We start from the raw sequence: 27772 nt of genomic DNA on the forward strand, positions 1-27772 counted from the left end.
CCAACTAGTCTCTCCATTCTGACTCCACCCTGCCTCCCAGGCTCCTGTCCCCACAGCCACTACCTTAATTCAGAAATCTGAAATGTGTCATTAGCCCCCTTTGCAGGTCTCCATTCTCTGGACCCTCCGCATTCCACCTCAACCTACTAACCACATCAGACTCTTTTTTTTTTTTGAGATGAAGTCTCGCTCTGTCACCCAGGCTGGAATGCAGTGGTGTGATCTTGGCTCACTGCAACTTCCGCCTCCCAGGTTCAAGCTATTCTCCTGCCTCGGCCTCCTGAGTAGCTGGGACTATAGGCATGCACCACCGCGTCCAGCTAATTTTTGTATTTTTTTCTTTAGTAGAAACAGGGTTTCATCATGTTGGCCAGGCTGGTCTCAAACTCCTGACCTCAAGTGATCCACTCACCTTGGCCTCCCAAAAAAGTGCTGGGATTACAGGCATGAGCCACTGTGCCAGCCCAGACTCATTTTGGAAAAACCACAACTCTTAAGCTTTCTTGCTTAAAAATCTTTTCCTGCCAGGCACAGAGGCTCACAACTGTAATCCCAACACTTTGGGAGGCTGAGGCAGGAGGAATGCTTGAGCCCAGGAGTTTGAGATTAGCCTGGGTGACAAAGTGAGAACCTATCTCTAAAAAAAAAAAAAAAATTCAAAAAATTAGGTGTGGTGGTACACACCTCTAGTCCCAGCTACTTGGGAGGCTAGGGCAGGAGGATTGCTTGAGCCCAGGAGGTCGAGGTTGTAGTGAGCCATGATCATGCCACTGCACTCCAACCTGGGCAACAGAGCAAGATTCTGTCTCAAAACAACAACAAAAAAACACCCTTCCTGATTCAAGCCCCAGAAACAGGAAAAAAAACCAAAAAAACAAAAACAAAAAACCAAAAAAAACCAAAAAGCCAGTCAACCAAAAAACTCTTTTACATCTGTCTCCTAAATATAGTCCACAACTCCTTAGCTTAAAACACAGCGACCCTAACGTACCCCCAAACTGTTCCAGACTACTACTATCTTTGTGGACCCCCATGTGAAGGGCAGTGGCTAAAGTCTCAGGTTTGGTAACCAGACTGATGAGCCCAGGATCCCAGCTCTGTCCCTTTCCAGTCCAGCTTATCTGGAAACCAAGGTTGTTATGAGGAATAAACATGCGCATGCACATTAATCCCTCAGTTCAGTGCCTAGCATATAGAGGGCACTCAGTACTTGTCAGCTGTTATATTTCTATGCTTGGAATCATTTGTTTCCAGGTAAAATAGATGATTTTCTCCTCTTTCCTCCCAGGTCTTTGCTCCTGTCACTTCAATCTTGGAGCCTCTCCACCAATAGAACTTTATCCAATTCTGATCCTTCAGGGCTCCGCTAGAACTCATTTCCCCTTCATTGATTTCCTAGGCAGTGAGGTGATCTACTTGGTCCAAGGGGCCCTCAGCACCTGAACGCCTGTGACGGTAAGCCCGGGCCATCTCAGGCTACAGTTGCCTCTCTAGTTTGCCTTGTCTGTGCCCTGTTTGCTCTTAGAGATGTGTAATTCTTTGAGAATAGGGCTGTGAGCTGAGAACAGTTAGCTGGGGCCAGTTTCAGTGGCAGAGACAAATTCAATGAATAGCTGCTGACCTAGCCCACACAAGTGGCACAGGAAGGGGTCTCTACATTCCAATGAAGCCCACAATTCTCACATCTCTCCCTACTCTCGCCCTGCTGGCAGGTTTGTTGGTGGGACTCACCATTCCGGAGGCAATTCCTTTGGCAAACCTGACCTTCTGCTGCCAGGGGAACGGATCCTGCAGAATGGGGGAAATGATTATCAGAGGTTGTTGAGCCCTATCCCACTCATGGTCCAGGCCCTATGGGTCAATGTGGTCTCCTAGTGAAGCCTCCCTGTCTATGCTCAGTCCCACCCAGCATGGTCCTTTGGGGGCAAAGCAGGGCCCCTCTGGCCTTTGACCATGACAACATACCAAGGCTCCTGGAGACTATGGGGTGGTGTACTCACCATATTGCGCAGGAAGTCCTTCAGTGTGCCCCCCTCAATGTACTCTGTCAGCAGGTTCAGCTTCTTATCCTTGTACAGCACACCAATGAACTTGAGCACATTGGGGTGGTCCAGGCTGCGCATCACTTTCACCTGAGGGTCAGGGGAGCCAAGGAAAGCTGGCTGTTAACTTCTATGTCTTCCTTACCCCTTCCCTCCAGGGAATCAGCTTGACAAGTGTTACCACCTGTATCTCCTACCGCCTCTCTTGTGATATGACAGGGCACTAAGATCAGGATGAGGGAAGACCACCACCATATAGATGGAGATGGCTTCACAGACCTTACCCTTGGGATCCTGCCTTTCTAGGAACTGCACTGGGGGAACTGGGGTGGGAGTGGCCAAGTAGCTTGGAGGGCAGTACCCGGACCACAGGTGTCCCCGACTGACATTGCTCCATGAAGTAACTTGGGAGGGATGGTGAAAACTGTAAATGCCCAACGAGTGTGAGTGCTCAGGGAGCTCCCCCTCCAGGTTCCCTTAGCAGGGCATTCAGGTAAGGATTATAACATCGAGTTGTACTAAACTGGTGTGTTTTCATGTCCATCATCCTCATAACCTGAGAGCTTCTCTGAACCATGTATCTTTTGTTACTGCATCCCTTGTATCCTCTTTGTGTTGCTTTTAGTAAGTGTTCATTGAACAAATAATTATGCTGTAATTTAGAGGGAGTGGGATATTCCTCTAGGGCTCTTTTCTGCTTAGTCTTTAAGACAGTGATTCCAAACTGTATTTCCTCTTGAAGCCATTATTTGTAAGGTCTTCTCTCTTCCAATGGTGACACCAACCTCCCGGGCCCCCTCCATCTTCTTACCTCAGTCAGAAAAGTTTTCTGGGTCTCCTCATCACATCGAATTAACTCTTTCATGACCATCACTTTGCCCGTGGCTTTGTGTGTCACCTACAGGGAGGGTGACTGTTAATGGTGCTGAGACCAGAAGTTCTGGAGAACTGTTTGAGAAAATCTATGCAGCTGGCCATCCCATCCCTTGGAGGGCACACTGAGCCGGGTCAGACTGACAGAGTTCATGTGTGGAAGATGCAGCGTGGAGCAACGTGGGACTCAGATGGAACCATACCCTCTTTTCTGGAGAGGTGGGCATGCACGGAGGAGAGGCAAGAACAGAGAAAAGGGAAGTGGGGAAGGAGGCAGGAGGGGACGCTGCCAAGCCAAGCAGGGGCTCTGGTCATTTGGCATAGGAGTGAGTCTCTTGAGTGAACAGAAATCTGGGGGCAGGAAGGTCAGTGCCAAAGACATGCACCAGGGAGCTGGGTGGGTCAGGGGTGAGCTCTCCAGCCCTGCTGCCCCTGCAAGCTGAGACACATGGCTTACCTGACCCCCCCTCCCAGTTCTCAGCAGAGGAGGAGGAGGAGGAGAGAAAGAGAGAGGTTAGTCCCTGAGACTGTTCACCAGGGAGGCAGGAGCCATTCCCCTGTGTGCTCCTTGTAGCATGCCCGGTACTGAGGTCTGTAGGCACCTAACAAACACCCACTGACTGGAGGCAGGAGAGCCACAGGCACAGCTCAACCCAACCTGGATCTCTAGGTCCACAAGCTCACTGTAACAGTAACACTGACCTTAGGTGGCCTGGGTAGGGGTGAAGCCTCTCACACCATCACCCAAAGCCAGGAAGGAGGCCTGGCGTCCTGCAGGGTGTGGGATGGGGCCAAGTGATGAGAAATCCCCGAAAGACATTGAGATAGGGACTGGGGGCAGAAGAGCAAAGTATTTGCTACCTGCGCTCACCTTGATAGCCTGCCCAAAGAAGCCCTTCCCCAGGACCTCCCCGTGGATTAGGTCACAGGGCCGGAAGATCTGCTGTGAATAGCTGCTGGAACAACGAAGGGATTCTGAGCGGCTGATGTCACGGCTGAACAGCAGGGGCTCCTTTGGGGAGCTGGGGCCAGGGGACCTGGAGATGCTGTTACTGCGCCTAAAGATGAGGAAAGATGGGGGTAGGGATGCGTAGTCCTCAGAGACTGGCCAAGAAACCCTGGAGGAAGGAATCTTAGGGGCACCTGTTCATTCCAGTGTCTATAGTTTAGATGTTATTATTGGGGAACAGGGGCTCTTACATCAGATGTATCATTTTGGGGTTGCTGACATCAGTCATTTATTTAAGCATAGTAAAAACACATTCAAAATGGGAACTCTACGTACATCACACATAGAACAATTAACTAGATTCTACTAGCTTATAATGCTCAGTATATGACATATATGACAAGACTGTAGATGGTAATTCACCATCTCCCATATTTGCTTGATTTAAGGTACTAACTGGTTTAGAGTGATAGTTATACTAGTATCCAAAAAATGAGCACATGGGATTTTTTTTTTTTTTTTTTTTTGAGACAGAGTCTCACTCTGTCAACCAGGCTGGAGTGCAGTGGTGTGATCTTGGCTCACTGCAACCTCTGTCTCCCTAGTTCACATGAGTCTTGTGCCCCAGCCTCCTGAGTAACTGGGACTACAGGCATGTGCCACCAGGCCCGGCTAGTTATTACTATTATTTTTGAGACAGAGTCTTGCTCTGTCGCCCAGGCTGGAGTGCAATGGCACGATCTCGGCTCACTGCAACTTCCATCTCCCAGGTTCAAGCAATTCTCCTGCCTCAGCCTCCCAAGTAGCTGAGACTACAGGTGCACACCACCACGCCTGGCTAATTTTTTTTTTTGACAGAGTCTCACTCTGTCGCCCAGGCTGAAGTGCAATGGTGGGATCTCCACTCACTGCAACCTCTGCCTCCCGGGTTCAGGCGATTCTCCTGCCTCAGCCTCCCAAGTAGCTGGGATTACAGGCACGTGCCACCACGCCCAAATAATTTTTGTGTTTTTTTAAGTAGAGATGGGGTTTCACCATGTTGGCCAGGTTGGTCTTGAACTCCTGACCTCACAATCCACCTGTCCTGGCCTCCCTAAGTGCTGGGATTACAGGCGTAAGCCACAGCACCTGGCTCTAATTTTTGTATTTTTAGTAGAGATGGGGTTTCACCATATTGGCCAGACTAGCCTCAAACTCCTGACCTTGTGATCCACCCGCCTCGGCCTCCCAAAGTGCTGGGATTACAGGCGTGAGCCACCATGCCTGGCCAGCAAATGGGATTTTGGATGATATTTTGCACATCTTTGTACCTGTCCATGTTTCCTGAATTTTAAGATGATAAGCATATATGATTTTTATAGCAATAAAGTCACTATGTTTACATTTTCAAAAGCGGTAGATAATAGTCATGGTCAATGACTATAGTTTCACTTACTGAAGGAGGGACAAGAAGGTTGAAGTCCATAGCACTGCAGGGGAACAGCCCTGTGAACTTTCTCTCCGGGGTATGCTCCTGCTTTACTTGGGCTACCCAGAGAGGACTGACGCTGGATGGCTCTTGGCTTGTCCTGCCCTACAGGTTTTCTTACCCTTGTTCTTTTGCTCTGCCTCCTGCTGACCTTGCCCACCAGAGCACACAAGGTTAGCTGCCCCCCTCCTCTGCATGGTGGCTCTACAGGTATCTGGCCACTCCCAAATCTTCCCTTTTCCAGGCCATGAATTTCTAGTTCTTCTCTGCCCTATGTTGCCCTGCCTCCCACTAATTTCATCATACTGATCAAGGCCAAGAGGCAGCGGGAGTGAGGGGAGCAATTTGAGGGGAGGGCACTGTTTCCAACACATGCCAGCTGAGAGGGCCCTAACTTTGTTTGGTGAGGAGAGTGGATTAAAACAAACAAACAAAAAACTACCTTTTTTTGGGGGGACAATGTCTCACTCTGTTGCCCAAGCTGTAGTAGTGCAGTGGTGTGATCAAGGCTCACTGCAGCCTTGAACTCCTGGGCTCAGGCAATCCTCCTCCTAAGCCTCTCGAATAGCTGGGATTACAGGCATGCGCCAACATGCCCAGTTAACTTTTTTATTCTTTGTAGAGACAGGAATATTGCCCAGGCTGCGTTTGAACTCCTGGCCTCAAGCAATCCTCTGGCCTTGGCCTCCCAAAGTGCTGGGATTACAGGTGTGAGCCACAGTGCCCTGCCCATCTAATTAAAAACAATTTTTTTTGGTAGAGACAGTGTCTCATTATGTTGCCCAGGCTGGTCTCAAACTCCTGTGCTGAAGCGATCCTCCTACCTAGGCCTCCCAGAGTGGTGGGATTACAGGCACGAGCCGCCATGCCTGGCCAAGAACCTGATTCTTAGTGATACTAAGAATGCGTCACATTTACTGAACGCTGTCCCTATGGCAGCACCATACAACTTTATGTCCTTTTCCACATTTAAGTCTTACATAATTGGTGAGACAGCCACCTTTATCTTACCATCTTACGTCACAGATGCAGAAACAGGCTCAGAGAAATGAAGTGATTTGTGAAGGGAGGAGCTCAGCCTGAAACCCCAGTAGGGTATCAGTATTTCTGCCTGGGAGCCAGTGCTCTTGACTTCTTTTCTGTAAGTCTCCCTACTTGGGGCTTCCACTCAAGGTAACTGCTCCTTCTCCATGGACCTGGCAGAATCTGGGGTTTGGGGGTTGTTGGTCCCTCAAGTCTAAAAAACTTTCATTCATCTTTTACTTTATTGTTTTCAAAGTCTTTCTACACAATTTATTCAATCCCATCTGTGCCCCTACTCCAGGCTCTGAGCTCCATGCTTTCTCCACAGGCCATGCTGTTCTTCAGGGTATAGCATCACCACCTCCTGTCCAGCTTAGGAGTTCAGTGCACAGAGCCTGACCCTCCGGTTTCTAAGGAAACCTGGCAGACAGCTGGTCCGCAAAGGCTCTGGCTATAAACTGTGATCCCCACAGGGGCAGCTGGGTCAGCACAATCCTCATAGTCTGTCCCTGGCCAGCTGGTTCCTCTCCTAACTCTGCAGGCTTCTGAAAGCCAGCTCAGCTTCATCTGAGAGACAGACATGGGACAGGACAGAGCCAGGGTGGGAGGTGGCACCTCAGGGAACGTCTCCTCAGTGTCCCCTCCAGATTCTCCTTGGTGTCCAGGGTGCTGAGGGTGTGGGGGTGTCCGGCATTCTGCATGTGAGGAGCGAGCCGGGCCTCCAGCCGCAGCTGGTCCAGGCGTTGGGAGACGGGGTCATGTTCAATCAACAGCTGAAGTGTCTGGCTCGTCTGGCTAATTGCATCCTCCACCTGCGGCCAAGAACAGTATAAAGCTCCCACAGGCTGCCCCATCCCAGGCCACCCATGGCCAACCCAGATGACTCAGGCACAGTGTGGCCAGTGCTCAACTTGGCTAACGGTGACCTCTAGCTGTCAGTGGCCTCACAGTGCCCTCTGCCTGGCATCCCGTCAGCTCTCCCATCCGTCAACCATCCCTGCTACCCTGGGAACCTATTAAGCTGTAATAGGTCATCAGTGGTCACAGGCTCAATGCTAAGACAAAGAGATGGGCTGGCGGTAGGAAAAGGTAAAGGCTATAGCCTGATTTCCCAGAGGATCTATTCCATGTCCCACCCTCACAAGACAGATTAGACACACACTCTACCTCCTCCACTCGAAGTGTGCGGACCGGGGTCCCATTGATCTCCAGGATGCGGTCCCCAGGGTGGATGGCATTGCGATTGTTGGGACTGATGTGCATCCGGTTGACCCTGGGCCAGACAAAAGTTGAGGCAGGGTAAAGATGTCCTAAAAACCTGCTTGACCAATTCTGCTTGTGCAGGGAAGGTCCCAGGCCACCAGTTGCCCCTAAAGGGCCCAGGATCTCCACATGGAAAGGCAACACCTTTTCTAGGATGCCCCATCTCAGTGAAGGGAATTGCCACCCACCCTGTGGCCTAAGCCAGAAACTTGGACATCATCTTCCCCATTTGGAGTTCCCTCATCCCTCTCCTACTCCCATCTCTAAGAACTCTGCCTTCTTTCCATCATTGTAGTTATTCACATCTCTTACCTGGATCACTGTAATAGCTTCTTTTTTTTTTTTTTAACTTTAATTTTTTTTTGAGATGGTGTCTTACTCTGTCATCCAGGCAGGAGTGCAATGGCATGATCTGGGCTCACTGCAACCTCCGCCTCCCAGGCTCAAGCAATTCTCATGCCTCAGCCTCTTGAGTAACTGGGATTACAGGCGTGTGCCACCATGCCTAGCTAATTTTTTGTACTTTTTGTACAGATGGGGTTTTGCCATGTTGGTCAGGCTAATCTCAAACTCTTGACCTCAAGTAATCTGCCCACCTTGGCCTCCCAGAGTGCTGGGATTACAGGAGTGAGCCACTATATCTGGACTTTTTTTTTTTTTTTTTTTTTGAGACGGAGTCTCGCTCTGTCCCCCTGGCTGGAGTGCAGTGACGTGATCTCAGCTCACTGCAAGCTCCGCCTCCCGGGATCATGCCATTCTCCTGCCTCAGCCTCCTGAGTAGCTGGGACTACAGGCGCCCGCCACCGCGCCCGGCTAATTTTTTTTGTACTTTTAGTAGAGACGGGGTTTCACCGTGGTCTCGATCTCCTGACCTTGTGATCCGCCCGCCTTAGCCTCCCAAAGTGCTGGGATTACAGGCGTGAGCCACCGCACCCGGCCTTATATCTGGACTTTTAATTTTAAAAAATAGAGATGGGGTCTTGCTATATTGGCCAGGTTGGTCTTGAACTCCTGGCCTCAAGCAATCCTCCCACCTCAGCCTCCCAAAGTGCTGAGATTACAGGCATGAGCCACCATGCCCAGCCTACAACAGCTTCCTAACTGGTCTCTATACCTCTAGGCTTTCCCCTCTCCAATCCAACCTCCGTACCAGTGATCCTTCTAAAATGTTAACTTGGTCACAACAGCTTGCTGCTTAAACACTCAATGGATCTGCTGGATCTTCATAATCCAGGCCCTCTGTATGCTTAACAGCCCCTTTTTTGGCCACACCCAACCTATATCAGACATGATTAAGATTCCCACTTTTGGAGAATGTTTCTCCCTCTGCCCTGAACACAATTCCCTCTCCTCTTCATCTAATGAGGTGGTAGAACAGACCTTAGCTCCTCCTGCCTTCCCAAACTCTAGTATCTTTCACCTACTGTGCAAGCACTAGCCTAGTGTCCAACACATGGTAGATGCAAAATCAACATTTACATGGTAAGCAGTCAGAGGTACGACATTACTGGTATTAGATAGACACAGACTCTTTCTCCATCTGGTCTCTGGCCTCAATCTAGGATAGGGTCTTAACTTCTTTTGGGCCATAGACCACATTTTCTCCGTTCACTCTCTCAACTGACAAAATAATAATCAACCAACTCCTACTATATGCCAGGTACTGTTCCAAGCCCTGGGCATGCAGCACTGAACAAGACAGCAAGTTCCTTCTGGAATTTACATTCTAGTGGAGGGGAAAGAAGATAAACAACTAATACACATAATCAAGCCAGATAATTTCAAAGAGCAAACATGATCTGAAACCTGACACCTGAAAGATGAGTGATTCTGGCCTTAAGTATCTGGTAGGAAGTAGCCTGGACAGAGAGAACAATAAGTGCCAAGGCCCAGGTGTGGTTACAGCATAGTGGGGTCCAGGAGAAAGATATGAGATGAGAATAAAGGGAGTTCTGCATGAGACTTTGGAGATCTAAGCCCTCTGAGGCCCATTTACAGACTCTGCTCAAGAACCCCTGCTGAAGGGTTCTCAAAATACTTACTCTTTCACTTGCACAGTGGTGGCATAGTTGGAGCAGGCACTCTCCACGGACACAGAGAAGCCCCGCCTGCCTTCAGTGGTGGCTGGCATGGAGATGAGCGTGACAGAGTAGGGCAGCTGGTCCTGAACAGACTCTGTGGAGAGTCTCTCAAACATGGGTGCCAGCACCACCTCGTTGTGGCACTTCCCACTGGGGAGAGGGCACAGGGGGGAGTATGATGCTAGAGTCCCATGCAGAAGCCCCCCAGCAACCACTGCACCATGTGGCTTTAAGCAACAGTACCTATAGTCTCACTACCACCCTCTTTGTCATGATTCTAGCTGGCTGCTCAGAATGAGGAGCCTGGGTTCTCAGGGTGGGCTGGGACTGGGGGTGCTCAGCTGGATCTGCAGCAAGTGGTATATTTGGAAGAACATTGGCCTGGGTTGGGGTGAGATGGCCTGGGTTCTCTTCACTCTGCCTTTGACTCACAATGAGAACCTTGCCCTTGTACTATACTATTCCATGAGCCCCAGGCTGACTTCTTTCATCAACCAAGGTGGTTGGACAGGGTGAGCTCTAAGGGGTCTTTGACTTTAATGTTCTGGGATCCTCCTTGAAGGTGCCTCCCACTGGGAGGATTGCAGGGCAGAGTGAAGACATTTTCAAGGTAGGTAAGAAAAAAGGGTAGAGACATGTGTAAATCATTCTGCTTACAAGTTAAAGAGCTGGTTAAGAGCACTGCTGTGATAGGAATCCAATGCTCTGACTACACTAACACTCTTTCTGCCCAACTCACCCTGCCACTGTCCCTCCCCCAGGCCACTCTTATACGGGAGAGGATAGACAAAGGACTACCATCTTACCAGTAGAGGGTGGCGTGCTGCACCAGTGCATATGCATCCCCATCCTCGATGATCACCTTGCAGCTCATACAGGCAAAGCACTCTGGGTGGTACTTGAACTCCCCAGCCACCTGTGAGCAGGTGGGGAGAAGGGTGCACAAAGGGAGGAAGGAAGTGAGTTATCACTGTTGCTGGAGTGAGGACAGGGGTAGGTGAATGACCTCCAATCAAGGCCCCAGTCAAAATCCACTCTTTCACTCTCTGCCCTAGAGCTTCCAAAGAAAGTGTCAGATTGGTACCTCCTGTCATTTCTGAGACTGCACAAAACTGTTTTCGTTTCAGTTATGAGAACAAGTCCCCAGAAGTAATCATCCCCACTAAAAAAGATCACAGTTCCTCCAATACAGGGTTAGCAAGTCTGTGACTATGCTTAAAGTCCTGTGTCCAGAGCGGGTATAAGAGGTAGCACCTCTCTCTGCCAGCCCATTCCAGAGTCTCCTTTTCTTATTCCCTGAACACAACCTAGGTATATCCTCCTTTCAGCCTATAACACTCTCCTTTGAGGTCCTTATCCAACTATACTGTGTCTCCTCTCTGCCTGCCTCTCCTCCCACTCCCAACATTAAACTATTAAGTCTTTGAGGGAAGGATCTTACCTTTCACTTAATAGGTGCTCAGCTGATACCTGCTGGTTGAATGAATGAATGAATAAAGGGAGATGCCCTGGCTGATGGAAAGACCAAAAGATGAACAGCCACGGGGAACTAGAAGCACTGTCAATGGACTGAACTGGAAGCAGTGTCAATGGACTGAACTGGAAGCACTGTCAATGGACTCTGAAGACCAAGAGGGGCAGATATGAAGGGACTCACTCACCATAAAAGGCCCTGTCATCAGCAGGGAGCACCCATGACAGAACTCCCCAAACTTCCCCCAGTAGTCCTTGGGGCAGTAGAGCTTCCCATCTTTCTCGTAGTACCAGTTGGTGAGGGAATCCTGGCATTCTGAACACCTGAAAGGCAAGACAAGAACTGAAATTCTCCTGGATCCCTGGAACCAGGCCACATAGGCTGTCCCTGGCTCCTAGGTCTGACAACAAAATAGACAGTCCTCTTTGATCCAAAGCCAAGATGGGGGAAAGCTACAGCCTTGTGCTATCTCCCCAAGGGAAGCTGGTTCAGAGTGAACAAGGCCCCAGAAACCAGCTCTGTGTTGCCTGCCTCAGTGGACAGACTAGTGTTTCACAACCTCTTTGGGTCTTGGAGCCCTCTGAGAATTTGATAAAAGCCAAGAAGCCTCCCTTAGAAAAATGCACATATAAGGAAGATGTGTATATAATTTAGGTGGGGGTGTGTGTGTGTATATAAAGGATTCTCTGAAACCTATTTATGGCACCAGTTAAGGACCTCTGGTCTTGACAGATATTTCAATGAACAAAAGCAGTTTGATCATCTCCACTCTTCAAAACTGACCCATCACCAACAGCGTTACCAATGTAATGTTCTTGCCAAAAATATGTTAAGTATAAAAAAACTAATCAGGCAAATCTAGAATGTGGGTTATTCTATAAGATAACTGGTCTTGACTCTTCTAAAAAGTCATGGGGAGAAGAAAAGGCACAGATTTTAAAAAGCCTAGAGACACAACAACCAAATATGATGCCTACACCTTGGATTCAAATTTAGATTAAAAAAGGCAACAGCCATGAACATTTTTTGGAACTGAGGAAATCTGGATTTGGACTATAATATTATATTGTAAAATTACTGTGAATTTTCTTAGATGTGATGATATTTGACTTATATAGGAGAATTCTTAGGAGAAACATATTGAACTATTTAAGGGTAAAAGTCAAGATGCATTTAAGTTACTCTGAAATAGTTCAGCAAAAATAAATAAATGAAAGTATATAGGCCGGGCGCGGTGGCTCAAGCCTGTAATCCCAGCACTTTGGGAGGCCGAGATGGGCGGATCACGAGGTCAGGAGATCGAGACCATCCTGGCTAACACGGTGAAACCCCGTCTCTACTAAGAAATACAAAAAATAGCCGGGCGAGATGGCGGGCACCTGTAGTCCCAGCTACTCGGGAGGCTGAGGCCGGAGAATGGCGTGAACCCGGGAGGCGGAGCTTGCAGTGAGCTGAGATCCGGCCACTGCACTCCAGCCTGGGCTACAGAGCGAGACTCCGTCTCAAAAAAAAAAAAAAAAAAAAAAGTATATAGACAGAGGGAGAGAGAGACACAAAGTGGCATAACATTAACAAATGATGAATCTATGTGAAAGGTATGTAGGTGTTATTTGAACTACATTTTCAACTTTTTTACATATTTGAAATTTTTTTCAAAATAAAATATTGGGGAAGAAACCCAACATTCTATTAGCAACGTGTAAGATGTATATGTTAGATCCACAGCTTGCTGGGCGGGGTGGCTGATGCCTGTAATCCCAGCACTTTGGGAAGCTAAGATGGGAGGATCACTTGAGCCCAGGAGTTCGAGACCAGCCTGAGCAACATAGTAAGACCCCGTCTCTTAAAAAAAAAAAAAAAAAAAAAAATCCATAGCTCCCTTCTCCCTTAATCACCTGGCTATGAAGTCCCACCTCTCAAAAGTCAGGTGTGTTGTCAGGACTTACCTGCACAACCTCCTCCTTCCTTCTGAGCTTCCCAACACACACAGCTAAGAGCTCACTGGCCTGCTGAGCCCATGCCATTTCTTTCCTTCTAGTTCCTTCTTTTCCCTATTCTCGTTGTCAAGGCCTTCCACCTTCCACAGTGGCCATATCGTTGTTTCCAAGAGGTTTCAACATTGCTTGGGTTGAATCTTGATCCTGCCACTTACTAGTTACATCATCTTGGGCAAGATATTTTACTTACTTCTCTGGCCTAGTTTCCTCATCTATAAAATGAACTGCTGTGAAAATTAAAGGAAATAATATGTATTAAAAATATAGAGAGCAGCTGGGCACAGTGGCTCATGCTTGTAATCCCAGCACCTTGGGAGGCCGAGGCAGGTGGATCACTTGAAGTCAGGAGTTCGAGACCAGCCTGGCCAATATGGTGAAACCCAGTCTCTACTAAAAATACAAAAAATTAGCCGGGCGTGGTGGCACGAACCTGTAATCCCAGCTTCTCGGGAGGCTGAGGCAGGAGAATCGCTGGAACCCAGGAGGTGGAGGTTGTAGTGAGCCAAGATCATGCTACTGCACTCCAGCCTGGGTGACAGAGCCAGACTCCGTCTCAAAAAAAATTATGGATAGATAGACAGAGATAGCTTATATAAAAGACCTAATATAGGCTGGGCATGGTGGCTCACACTTGTAATCCCAGCACTTTGGGAGGCTGAGGCAGGCAGATCACAAGGTCAGGAGTTTTGAGACTAGCCTGGCCAACATAGTGAAATCCTATCTCTACTAAAAATACAAAAATTAGCCAGTCATGGTGGCTTGCGCTTGTAGTCCCAGCTACTCAGAAGGCTGAGGCAGGAGAATTGCTTGAACCTGGGAGGCAGAGGTTGTGGTGATCCGAGACTGCACCACTGCACTCCAGCCTGGACAACAAAGCGAGACTCCGTCTCAAAAAAAAAAAAAAAAAAAAAAAAAAAGACCAAATATAGTAGAAACTCAGTATGTGTTAACTTTTATTAAAGATGATAATGACAATGTAATGGCAGTTCACATTATCAGCCACTTCCTGTCACTAGCTGGACAACTTCTCTTAGTAGCTTTCTCTCACTGAAAACAACTAATAACATCCCATTATTACAAAGAGCCAATGTGAAGAGGAAATAAGCTAATGTATGAGAGAAAGTCTTTTGCCAGGCAAGTGCATTATTATAACTTGCTAAGCACTGCAGATATAAAAGATAAATACACAGGGCACCCTACTTCACTTTTCGTGAGCTTATGAAGAGTTGAGGAAGAGAAAGTCTAAATAAAATTCAACAATGCAAGGTGAGAGGACACAATGAGTTCTACTACTTCTGAGCAATGCAGGAGGTAGAGAAGAGGGGCAGGAATAAGTTGAAGCAGCTGAGCTAGGAAGTCTAGAGAAGCAAGACCCTGAGAATTCCTTTATCTTTCTGGAGTGGCCAATTCCCCCCTGGGTGCTCAACAAACACTCATGGCTATTTTTACCCTATAGCTTTTCCTACTTGTCTTATGGAAGGGGAACTTCAGGGTCTAGAGGGCTGGGTATGGCATGAAGAGTATGGCTGTGAAGTGTCTAAAAACTGCGCAGTGAGGATGTAGGCAGAGGGGAAGACTGTTCTTGGTATGTGGCTCACACTCCTCTCAATGTAAGATACATGTGGGATGAGCTCTAAATGAGGAGGAGAGAGATATGGGTTCAAGTTCTTGGGTGTTAACATAGCCTTGGACAAGCCCCTTTCCCTCTCTGGGTTGTTTCCCCACCTGTGAAACAAGGGGACACATAATACCCTGGGTCCCCTTAACTCTGTGCATATCTGTGTTTTTCCCTAGATGATCTGAGGTTCCACTCTTAGTACCACCATTTACCACCTAAGTGATCTTGGGCTAGCCCCTTCACTTCTCATTTGTGAAATGGCAATGTCATCACCTACTTTCAAGGTAGCAGTGAGGATTTTTTCTTTTTTTTTTTGAGATGGAGTTTTGCTGTTATCACCCAGGCTGGAGTGCAGTGGCTCGATCTCGGCTCACTGCAACCTCTGCCTCCCGAGTTCAAGTGATTTTCCTGCCTCAGCCTCCTGAGTATCTGGGATTACTGGCGCAGGCCACCACACCCAGCTAATTTTTCTATTTTTAGTAGAGATGGGGTTTCCCTGTGTTGGAGAGGCTGGTCTCGAACTCCTGACCTCAAGTGATCCGCCCCCGCCCGCCTTGGCCTCCCAAAGTGTTGGGATTACAGGCGTGAGCCACTGTGCCTGGCCTGCAGCGAGGATTAAATGTGGTTCTGAAGAACTATGGGGTGCCCAACAGAGGGCTGGCAGTAGGAGCAGGGGCTTCCTTCTTGCCTCCCGTCTTCTGACTTAGAAGTTCCGGGGCAACCAGCTTTCTTCTTCACTAGACTGTTAGTTCCCTGAGGATAAAAACAGCATCCAACTTACTCTCGTTGGACTCAGCACCAAGCAAAGGACCTGGAAGAGCAAAGCTTTAACAAATGTTTCCAAACCAAAAATGGTAGGAGTGGCAAGAACCAGTAGCCCAGGTGGGGGAGCACAAGGGTTCCATGGCTCATGGCCACCAGGTCCTTTTTTTCTTCTGTGTGCAGACATATTTGCACCCAAATGCAGGCCTGGGCTTTGTTACGCCCTTGCAATGGTATGTACGCCGCAGGGCATGGGAGCACCAGAACACACCCTCCTTTCCATTGCCAATATCCTGCTTTTGTTTGCTGCAAGTAGCTCTGGCCAGGCCCAGGAGAGGGAGCAGGGAGAGAAACAAGTGCAGGCATGCAGGAGACAGCCAGGCCAGCCTGCTGGGAAGAACACCTGGCTAGAGAGCAACATCACCAGTCCACACATCTGTGTCAAGGAATGCCTTTAAAGGGCACAGCCAGCTACGTGGCCAAAACTGCCACAGATGTCTCTGAAGAACTGGAACGTGAACAGCTGATAGGACTGGGTATGGGTCCCTAAGCTGTGTTTTGCCACAGAACACAACTGGGTTCTTGGACCACTTAAGAAGTTGCCATGGTAGACTTCAGAGTTCTAGCTTAGCTATCAATTAACAGCTACTATTTATTGAATGCCAACCATAATCCAGGTCCTATATGAGGTACCTTATTTATATTATCTCTAATCCTGACAACCCTACAAGGTAGTAGAATTATCCCTATTTTATAGAAGACTGAAAAGCAGAGTTAAAGTCAAATAATTCTGCAAAGTTGCCCAATACATAATTGATGGAGCTGGAATGTGAAGCTATGTGTGCTTGGCTACAAAGCCGCATCCACTGTACTATGTCACTGGACTGAGACAGCACATCTCTCAACAGCTGAGCCTCAGGATTCTCACCTGTGAAAATAAGGAGGCTGGAGGCCTGACAGTTCAAGACCCTTTGAGTGTTAACACTTCATGATGCTTCTCCTTTACTCCAAGTACTGAATGTTAAATGGCACAATTCTCCTCCTTCATATACTTCACAGTGTTCAATGCCCCAGCAGTCTCTGTTCTTTTAAGCAAAGAATCCAGAACACACTCTGGAACTGTAAGGTGCTACTCAAACATGTTCCACCTTAGATTCTTAGAGGCCATGGACCCCATACGTTCTTCCCAAAGCCAAGGCTGTTTTTCTACCTTTCAGCTTTTGAAAGTTTCAAGTGAAAGTCAAAATCTGCCCTGGCTGTAGGTAAAAGAGTACCCAGCTGGGAGGTGGTGAAGCTGAGGTCTGAACCAGTCATCCCACTGTCCTGAGGAGCCAGAGTGAATTGAGCTGAAATCCTCAGGTCAGGGGAGATCACCTAGAAGCCTACATACGCTGAGGGTACGCCTAAGGACAACCTCCAAAACTCATCTTCCAAAACTAGTAGAGGGGTTCCAAGGGCTTGGGCAGATACAAAGTGCACAGAACCCTGGTGGTCAGTTCAGTGGGCCAACCCAGATCCACACAGAGACCTTTTGAGTCAGCAGAGAACACATGAGTTTTTTTAAAAAAGATAATCAGTTGAGATCTTATCTTTCAAGACCTGGATCCATATTCCTTCTCTGCCATTTACTATCTGTGTCACCTAAGGCCAGTTACTTCATGACTCTGAGCCTCAGTTTCCTCACTTGTACACTGCTGATAGTATCTTATGGGGTTATGAGAATTAAATTATGTACAGATGTCCTGCATGATGCCTGGCTCACAGCAGGTAGCCAGTAAGTATTCATTTATTTCCCTCCCCAATTTGAGAACGCCAAGGGCAAATGCAGACAGACCCCTTTTTCTCCTATGCCTAGCAATATGGACCTGCTTCTCAGCCCAGAATGAGACAGATTTCTGTAAAGTAAGGTCCTAAAATGAATTATTTCTCTATTCAATTAGAAATCAACATTTTTTTTTTAAGAGACAAGAGTCTTACTCTGTCACCCAGACTGGAGTGCAGTGGCACAATCATTGCTCACTATAGTCTGACACCCCAGGCTCAAGAGATCCTCCTGCCTCAGCCTCCTGAGTAGCTGGGACTACAGGTGCACACCACCATGCCTGGCTAATTTTTTATTTTTTTGTGGAGACAGGGTCTCCCTATGTTGCCCAGGCTGGTCTTAAACTCCTGGACTCAAGTGATCCTCCAGCCTTGGCCTCCCAAAGTGCTGGGGTTACAGGAAGGAGCCACCACACCCAGCTGAAATCAACTGTTTTAATAGATTCCTAACAATTAGGAAATAGTTACTGTGCATCTACGATGTGTAAGAACAAGCAGGCAAGGTGCTGTGCTGAGAGAAGCCAAGTGAGATAAGACAGAGACCCAGCCCTCACTCACATCCAGATTCTTCAGACAAAAATGTTTACAGGTAAATTCTCAACCTTATGGGGTAAGAGAACCAGTCATTACTGCAGTGGATTTACACATGTTAAAGCATAAGCCCTCCCATGTCCTGATGAAGACCTGGCTGGATGGTCATCCCTTAACCTCCCAGTGAGCAGCCAGTTGTAGAGAAGCTTCTTTCAGCCCCCAGCCTCTGAATTGACTGGGCTGGAAGGAGAGAAAAGGAAGCTCCCTCCACCATAGCCTGAGGGCACCTGGAGAGCATCACAATTGGGGATGCCAACTTTTCCCCAGGGCCCAGAAGGGCAGATATGACAGGGGCCTAGAGAGACTCTGTTCCATAAGAGCTCAGTCAAAAATCCCTTTATTACTCCTCCTTCCTGCAGATCCTGTAGACTGAAACAGTCTGACAATTAAGCTGTAAGTATTATGGAGTATGTTATTATTGTTTTAAAAAATTAACCAAACACATAATGAAGCCTATGAATAGCAAGAAATAAGTGTTGCTAGAGTGCACTGATTCAGTTCCAACCAAAAACCAGGAAGACTGTAGTTTCAAGTAATTTGTGTAGTTGTACTGCAGTTAAAGACAGGGCCTCCATTATTTGGCAAATAATGGAAAAGAGCTTGTGTGCCTTTGAGGAGCCACATAGAAGTTGCAGAGTTGGGAACCACTCACCTGATCTAAGTCCTTCATTTTTCAGATAAGGAGAAAAAGAGTCCCGGAGGACCTAAGGCACCTGCCAGATGTTACTGTGAAGCTGGGCAGAGCTATGCATAATTATTTCCCTTTAAACATGGATTGCTTTGGAACACAAAGATTAATTTGTTTTCTTCAAGAGATAACGTGTAAACCCAAGCTCATTAAATCAGTATTGGATATTAAGTGCAATTCTATAAAAAGAAAAATGCTTTAAAGATGTCCGACAAAAACCACTCCCTAATTTACCTCTTTTGTAAATTCCAATTTGAGGTATTTTCTTACTTGGAAGTACAGTGGTAATTGCATCTCACTCCTCACGTTAGTGTGGGTAGGAACGACAGTGCATTCTCCACTGAGTATGTTTGGCCTATCAGGCAGAGGTGTATGGGACACAGAAGTTGTATTCTTCATTCCCTTGCTCCCTCTTTCTCCTTCACATGTCACGCCTGATCATGTCCCCGTGGAATCTGGTTGTGTCACTTTCCTTGCAACCACAGCTCCACAACTCCTATAGATTTTGTACTCCCCCAGAGGCCAAGGATCAAGGACTTAATTTGTTTCACAGAATCCAGCAAGGACCCTGTTCAGGAGCCCAAGAAGTCTGGCTTCTACTTTCTGCCAGGGACGAAACTGAGGCCCAAAGAGGAGCCCTTGAAGATACCCTATAATAAAAGACGGAGGGGCTAATGGCAGAAACAGTTTTCTCACCAGGTAGTGATGTGGCAATGGATTGACACCTGGGAGAGCAGAGGGTCTGGGTGGTCCCTCCCTGGGGGGAAAGAGCCCTGTGTGCCACCTATCTCTTCAGAAGTGACTTCAGGAAAGTGGCCTCTTATATGGGGGAGGGGAGAGTGTCTACAGAAAGTCAGTCAGAACCCCCCAGACTCTAGCTGGGCAAACGGAGCTTGGGGGCGGGGGGGCAAGGTGATCAGGTTCTCCAGAAAGGCTGGGGCAGAACAAGACAAAGGGCAGGTGGACTTGGGTGGCATTGGTGGCCTGGCCCTTAAAGGTTCAGGTGGAGAGTTCATTATCTGCTCTAGTTCCACCTCCTGAGAAGTTGTGTCCTCCCTGGGTTCCCTGCCTCTCCAAGGGTAAAAGGGGTATAGTTTCTGGCTCCTAAAGGAACAACCCTTCCCCTAAGCGGCCTTCCCAGGATTAAAAGTAAGAGAAATTAATGAGGACCTGAAATGTGACTACTTCAACACTTGGCATCTTAATTCCGCATGGTAAAAGCTTTCTCCTAAAGTCAAGATCAATTTCCATTGGCTCTTTAGAAAACAATATCAGCCATACCTTCAACAAGTCAGGCAAACTATCCCTTTTTCTACTCTCTGCTAGGAAAGGAAAACAAACCTGATAATTTCCTCTCCACTAGGAGAAGAAAACAAACCCGCAGCCCCCGAAGAATGAGAGAAAGTCAGGAAGACAGAAAAAGCTGCCCAGTGAGGCTCCATATGTTAACTTTGTTGAAACTGGTTGCCTCATCTGTAAAATGGGGATATATAATCTCTTTAGGCTGTTGAGAGATTAAAGGATAAAGTGTCCAGCAGGGCGCTTGGTAGAGTCAGCACTGAGGACCAGTTCCCTTCCCCCTCCCCCCAGTCCAGACACCTCCCACCACTCTACCAGGGTCCAGTCATTCCACGAAACCACATGGTACACTGCTTTTCTGCCCAGGGCCTGGCCACCTGACTAGTATCCCGGCAGCAAGATCTGGGCACTGGACCTAGTTTAGGGAAGCCAGAAGGGAAAAGTCGACAAGGACCACTGGTGAGGGGGAGGCAGCCTTTTTGGAACAACAGGCTGCTCCCAAAGAATGAAAACAAGCCCCACCCTAGTCTGGAATGGCTCCATTCAGAAGGGACCTAGAGGGCCAGAACCCCCCCTGGGGAGTTTCTATGGGAGGTGGAGTGGGGCAATGAGCAAAGAAAGCCAGGTTGGAGGTAGAGTTTCCACATCTCCCTTTGAGAAGCCCCAGAGAGAGGCTCGTGGAGGTACTCAGGCCTAGGGACTGAGGAGGTGTGGGGGCTGGCCCAGCAGCTCAGGAACACTCCAAAGTCCATTGCTCCAGTCTCAGAAGCACTGGCCCAGGTCTTTCCCCAGCAACTACATTCACCTGGGAGCTCAGAAGCCCCTCAAGGTCAGAGGCTAATGTGCCTGCCATTAAGAGAACAAATGTTTATAAGGTACCTATTGTGTACCAGGCTACCCACACCCAGGACTTGCCAGTTTCCACAGTTTGGCAAAACCTGCCCATCCTGCTTGTTGGGACAAATTTCTGGGCAGGCAGCATGGCCCGCAGGTAAGACATGTGAGAGCTAGAAACAGCACTCTATCTGTGCTATTCCCCCTGGAAGCAGTAACACCTAGAAGGGGCAGGTCAGTGGCATCTTTTGGAGGCTCTTTCAGGTTTGCCTGGGATGGAAGAGGAGCTGGAGCTCCCTAAGAAGTTCCTTCTGGGTATATCCCTCCCCTCACCACTTCCAGGACATAATGGGGGTACCCCACAAGGCCGATTCTGCTTGGGTATAACCTCTCCTGGCTTCTGCCTGGCAGAACCGATGGTAAAGGACTAAGTGAGAAGGAGATTTCGGGAGACCACCCTCTTCTCAGGACCAGGGGCCAGGAGAGAGAGAGAGGGGAACTCGGAGACCAACTCACCGAAATGGGTCTCTGGAGGTGAAGTAAGCCGGGACTGACAAGTAACTCCCCATCTTCTTCCCACACCAGATAAACAGGCTCAGCTGCAAATCCGTCTATGAGTGCCTCGGGCCGGCTGTAGATGGCCACCATGACAGGCCCAGGGCTCCCAACACCTCTGGCTGCAGGCAGGCTGCCCTGAGTTCACCTCTCCCTCCGGAGCAGCTGGAGGAGCCTGAGGACTCCAGGCCACTTGCCCCCCAGCAGATTCCCACAGGGGCTCATGGCTGGGATGGCTCCTCCCTAGTTCTTAGAAGCTCAGGCGGCCCCTCTGGACTCGGAGAAAACGACCTCTTTGAGGAGGCTACATACACACTGGCATTCTTGAGCAAGGGCCGGTGACTAGCTAAGAAAGAAGCGCTGCTGTCAAGTTAGCCTTCTTCTTCAGTCCCACCCCTGAATGAGGGAGGGAGGGAGGAAGAGGAGGAGCTCCCGCAGAACCGAGGTGTGTGGTTGGAGCAGCTGTTAGGAAACAGACCTTGCAGGCAAGGGGTGGAGCTGGGCTGGATCGAGGCTGCAGGCAGGCGCTGCAGACAATAACTGGGACCGACTGAGCGTCCATCCTGAGCTCAGGGAAGGGCAAGGCAGGATACAGGGTGAACATATCTGGCCCCAGATGTCCCGCAGAGGAGCTGCCTACAGGACAGTAATTCTGCTTGGAGGTGAAAAAAAAAAAAAAAAAAGCAGAGGATGCCAGGTCCAGGAAGAGCTACACCAGACAGAGGGACCTCTGGTAGGAGAGGCAGGTCCAGAGAGCCATCCTAGCTCCGAGCTGACATCTGTTCTGTCCTGGCACTAGGGCTCCCATTCATTCCCTCCCTCTGCCTCGCCTGGGGACAGCCTCAAGAGCTGACCAATGGGAGGTGACACTTCCACTCCAGGGCATGGCTGTGTTGCAAATAAGGAAACGAGTATTAACCTACACCTGATGTGTCTCCATGTGGTAAACACTATATGCACTCTTATTTCTCTGAGACAGGAATTATTCCCACTCTACAGACAAGGAAAGTGAGGTACAGAGAGATTACGTAACTCACTCAAGGTCAAAAAGGGAGTCAGTGGCAGGCCTGGGATTTAAATGTAGGCCCATGTGAGTTGGAGTAGGCCCCTAGAGCTGGAGTTCTCCCACTACCAGGCTTCATTCTGGCTCTTCAAGGAGAAAAATCTTTTCCAAAGCCCTCTGCAAATAGGATGGAGCCCAGGTTACTCTCATTCACTCACTATTCACTGGCTGTTCACACACAGAACACCATCCACTGGCCTCTGTGGACAGTAGAACTTCTTCTACTTGTCCAATGATAACTATGCTTTTCAAACTGAAAAATGGGGCATGAGGGAGAAGGCGGCCTGGGGTGCCAAAAGGGATTGATAAGCCTAAGTATCTGGAATGGGAGCCCGCCTGAAGAGCCCCAGTTGTGATGATGACCAAACCAGAGCTTACCATGGAGAAAGCCCTTGTCTCCCTGCCTGCAGGATTGTAAAGGAAAAAGCAAGGCTGCTGGAGAAAATCAGAATACTAGGACCTCACTATTGGATTTGGGGCAGTGACATCAGCTCTCCCTCACTAGGCACACACCTCTCACCATTGTAAAGGGCCAGAAGTCACCCTGCAGCTTCTATGTCTTACGTGAACCATGGCAGCAAAGTCTGATAAAGATGGTAGATGGGGTTACAAAGGAGCCTTTTCCCATTCCACCAACGGGGCACAGGGACAACAATGCATGAGATAAGAGCACATGGGTTTGAATACTGATAATAAGCTACCATTTATTGAGCAGTTAATATGTTCTAGGCCTTGTGTTAAGTGCTTAGCATCTATTATCCATCATATTTAAATTGCCAGTATATGGGGTAAATGTCATCAGCCTCATTCAACAGATTAGGAAATAGGTTCTGAGGGGTTATGTCACTATCCTCAAGACAAATAGCTGGTAAGTGGTGAGGGTGGGTTTTTTTTTTTTGAGTCAGGGTCTCTCTCTGTCACTCAGGCTGGAGTGCAGTGGTGCCATCATGGCTCACTACAATCTCAACCTTGACCTTCTGGACTCAAGTGATCCTCTCACCTCAGCCTCCAGAGTAGCTGGGACGACAGATGCATGCCATCACGCCTAGCTGCAAGGCTGGGTTTCAAACCTGGTACATATGTATGGCTCTAGAGCACAGGTCAAGGCACTTTTCCTGTAAAGGGCCAGAGAACAAATATCTTAGGCTCTGCAGGCCATACAGATTCTGTTGTGACTACTCAGTTATGTCATTACAGAGCAAAAGCAGCCATATATAAAACATAAACTAAGGGACATGGTTGTGTTCCAATAGATATTTACTTATGGAAAGATTTTTTTTTTTTTTTGAGATTCAGTCTCACACTGTTGTCCTGGCTAAAGTGCAGTGGTACAAACATGGTTCACTGTAGCCTCAACCACCTGGGCTCAAGTGATCCTCCTGCCTAAGCCTCCCATGCATCTGGGACCACAGGTGCAGGCCACCATACCTGGCTATTTTTTTTTTTTTTTGGTGACAGAGTCTCGCTCTGTTGCCCAGGCTGGAGTACAGTGTCACGATCTTGGCTCACTGCAACCTCCACCTCCCAGGTTCAAGCAATTCTCTTGTCTCAGCCTCCCAAGTAGCTGGGACTACAGGCACATGCCACCATGCTCGGCTAATTTTTGTATTTTTAATAGAGACGGGGTTTCACCATATTGGTCAGGCTAGTCTTGAACTCCTGACCTCAGGTGATCCACCTGCCTTGGCCTCCCAAAGTGCTGGGATTATAGGCGTGAGCCACTGTGCCTGGCCCTGGCTAATTTTTTTTTTTTGTAGAGATAGGGTCTCACTTTGTTGCCCAGGCTGGGACACTGGTATTTGAGTTTCACGTAATTTCCACATGTTACAAAACATTCTTGTGCTTTTTTCCCCCTAACCATTAAAAATCACAGGTCATATAGGCCAGGCATAGTGGCTCATGCCTATAATCCCAGCAGTCGAGAGGCCAAGGAGGGCAGACTGCTTGAAGCCAGAAGTTTGAGACCAGCCTGGGTAACAAACCAAGACCCTATCTCTACCAGAAAAATCAATCAATCAGGCCGGGCATGGTGGCTCACACCTGTAATCCCAGCAATTTGGGAGGCCAAGGCGGGTAGATCACCTGAGGTAGGGAGTTCGAGACCAGCCTAACCAACATGGAGAAACCCTGTCTCTACTAAAAATACAAAAATTAGCTGGGCATGGTGGCACATGCCTGTAATCCCAGCTACTCGAGAGGCTGAGGCAGGAGAATCGCTTGAACCCAGGAGGCGGAGGTTGCGGTGAGCTGAGTTCGTGCCATTGCATTCCAGCGTGGGCAACAAGAGCGAAACTCCGTCTCAAAAAGGAAAAAAAAAACAATCAATCACAGGCCGTATTAAAATAGGCAATGGGCCATAGCTTGCCGGCCTCTGTTCTAGAGCTACAGAGCTCAACTACTCTATTTACTACCTCTAATAGTGAAGAACAGCTCTTGGTGTTTGTGCAGAGCTCAGCCATATCTATCTACCACCACAAAGACACCACACTCTAGCCCCAGAGGCAGCCAGAAGAAGTAAGGACTGAACAGGTGCTCACCCTGCATTAAGCATTGCTTGCAGCACTACTTGTATGAATGAATTTTAACCCACACTATTCCACAGTTCTGTGATTTCTCTCTTTACAGATAAAGCAACTGAGGTACAGGGAGGTTAAATCACTTGCCTGAGGTCACTCAGCTGTAAATGTGAGAAGTGAAGCCAGGATTTGAACCCAGACTAGACATTATAGACTACACTCTACCATGCTATATCGAAGCTCAGCCTGGGCCCAGAGCCAGACTGTCTGGGTTTGAATGCGACAATGCACTGTATGTAAGCCCTTGGCACAAAGTCTGGAACACATTAAAGGTTGATAAATGTTACCCATTAATATCATTAAGACTATTGTTACAACTACTGTGGGCTAGCTATGTGGCCTTTAGCAAGTCACTGTCTCTGTCTGGGTCTGGGTTAGGTCTCTAAATAGCTCCCAGGATCAACATTTTTCACCCCTGTGAGGTTGCAGAGGGCTCTCTGTTTTCCTTGGGTCTCAAGTTGAGTTTAAACTCGAGCAGGAGGTCAGGATCCTGGCCTAGGGGCCACACAAGAGCCACAGAGGAGTTGAGGTGGGCTGGAAGTGGGGAAACAACATACAGGATACTGAAAGGGCTGCCCAGCTGGAGAGCTGGGAGCAATCTTTCTCCCAGCCACAGAATCAACTATTTCTCACCAAAACTCTATTATGTTCCCCTGTAATTCAATCAGGCAAGAAGGGGGCCCCAAATTAAGTCTGGAACTAGCAAATTATCTTTTAATTGTACCCTCTGATTTCCATGTGATGAACACAGCACTGATGGAAGAATATGCAAGCCACAAAGAGACCGAGGCCAGGGAGCCCATGAGCATAACTCCTCTTGACATTTCACACAGCTCTGCTGTTCCAGCGGCGGCGGCGGGCTCAGTGAGTCGGTGTCTAGGAATGTGAGCAGGAGGCTGCAGGCGTTCTCCTCTCCCCCTACTCCTCTTACAAAGGACTTGGTGGGTGGGTGAGGAATAAGGGAGAGGACATCTCAATGCCATGAAAACTGCCTTCCCCTGGAAGAGGAACAGCCTTCTCCCCATGTCCTGAGTTGAAGCAGAAGCCCCTCCCAGGTGGAATCCATTTGACCTCCATAAATCCAGACTTCAGGAGGAACCTTTGAAGGATTGATCACCAGATGTGATAAGCTGCTGGCTGCTCAGACGCAAGCATGTGGTTCCTCAGAGCCAACTTCAAAGGGCCCAAGCCACCCAGCATTAGGAGATGAAATGTCACATTGGAGGATATATTTTACCCTCCCACCCTTGGAAACTGGTCCTGGATAGAAAACTGCTCTTCTAGGTCCTCAGAGCAGCTGGCAGAAGATTCAGCAGTTATGGCTGCCAGAGGCAACTGCAGGAATCCTTTGACTGGCAGTTATAGTAGGGATAAAATAGCAGGAGAGGTGTTAATCTCCAGCACATTTCATAAGTTGGAAACCTGGCAGGGAGCCGAACAAACTGATTCCTTAGCACCAGCTGAGGCGCAGGTCTTCAAGGCGTCTGTGACAGGCTGGAGAACAATAGCCTTCAAAACCGGCAGCCCCAAGTGAATGTTCAGGCAAGGTGTGATAAGTGAATGAATCACCCCAGCCTCTTGTCGGAAGAAAACTCTTGCCAAATAATTCAAAACCCAAGGAACTGTGTTTGTGTGAAGCCCTCTATTGGCTGGGAGGACTCCAATCAAGGAAGATAATTTTTGAGGACTCTGAAACCTCCAAATCCTGAAAGGTAAGCATTACCACCCCCATATACTAACCATCTTTCCTGCCCCCCTCCTCCCCTCTTCCAAATCACTTTCTACATTATAGTAGCAGTCATCCTTCTAAAACAAGGGTCCCGGGCGAGCGCGGTGGCTCATGCTTGTAATCCCAGCACTTTGGGAGGCAGAGTCGGGCGGATCACCTAAGGTCAAGTGTTTGTGACCAACCTGGCCAACATGGAGAAACCCTGTCTCTACTAAAAACACAAAATTAGCTGGGTGTGGTGGTGTGTGCCTGCAATGCCAGCTACTGGGGAGGCTGAGGCAAGAGAATTGCTTGAACACAGGAGGCAGAGACTGCGGTGAGCCAAGATCATGTCATTGCACTCCAGCCTAGGTGACAGAGCAAGACTCTGTCTCAATAAATAAATAAATAAAACGTCACAGCAATTCCCAGCTTCACAGGGTTATGAGCATTAAATGAGAACATATGTGAACAAGCCCACTTCAGTATCCGGCTCATGGAACTCAGTCAGTGTTTTATCTGCTACTCCTGTAATGTGATGTCATGTTCACAAACACCAGGTAAAAGACAGTATTTGGCATCTTAGGTATCACGGAAAGAGAAAAGAATTTGCCATCTGGATAGAACTTTAGAGATTTAGTCTAATCCCTTGTTTTATAGTTCATGAACTTGAAACCAGGAACGGAGAACTGGAAGCCCAAGACATATGAGGATACCAAGTCACATGAAATGTGTTCAGATTTTCAGACTGGGAGAATTATTTCCCAATATATTGAAAAAAGAAAATATGTTGGCACAGTGATGGAACCATTGTTAGTAACTTCGGAGAAACTATGGAGAATGGGGGCAGTATTTCCAAAGTACAATGTTCCATATCTACTATATACCAGGTGCTGGGGATGTATTCATGAAATAAAAACGGAGATAGCTAACTGGCCCAGCTTTCAAAAAGGAGGAAAAAGATACTGGAAAAAGTAACTTTATGATCCTTTTGCTTTGATTGCTTCACAAAATTCTAGGCAGATAGATGATGGAGTAAGTGGACAGTAAGAACTTAAAAAAGGAGCTGATCATTAGGAGTCAGCAG

General features: G+C 48.2%; 1 protein-coding gene across 7 annotated transcripts in view; it reads right to left on the minus strand.

Annotated features, from left to right (window-relative positions):
• The window catches only part of LIMK2 (LIM domain kinase 2), a 68496-nt gene that overhangs the window by 10308 nt on the left and 30416 nt on the right, over positions 1-27772 (minus strand). For 3 of the 7 annotated variants that reach the window (XM_031656365.1, XM_003905448.3, XM_009217135.2), the window contains 9 exons: positions 11361-11496; positions 10506-10615; positions 9661-9849; positions 7523-7628; positions 6971-7167; positions 3787-3973; positions 2854-2940; positions 2001-2132; positions 1732-1788 (listed from right to left, as the gene is read on the minus strand). In XM_031656365.1, coding sequence (XP_031512225.1) covers positions 1732-1788; positions 2001-2132; positions 2854-2940; positions 3787-3973; positions 6971-7167; positions 7523-7628; positions 9661-9849; positions 10506-10615; positions 11361-11496 — 1201 coding nt within the window. Of the gene's footprint in view, positions 1-1731; positions 1789-2000; positions 2133-2853; positions 2941-3786; positions 3974-6970; positions 7168-7522; positions 7629-9660; positions 9850-10505; positions 10616-11140; positions 11497-21299; positions 21982-23401; positions 23517-27772 lie in introns of those variants that run through there. The other 4 variants (XM_021921470.2, XM_003905447.5, XM_021921472.2 and 1 more) reach the window with 4 other exon arrangements.

This window comes from Papio anubis, chromosome 16, assembly GCF_008728515.1.
Source record: "Papio anubis isolate 15944 chromosome 16, Panubis1.0, whole genome shotgun sequence".
In the NCBI taxonomy this organism is placed as follows: domain Eukaryota; kingdom Metazoa; phylum Chordata; class Mammalia; order Primates; family Cercopithecidae; genus Papio; species Papio anubis.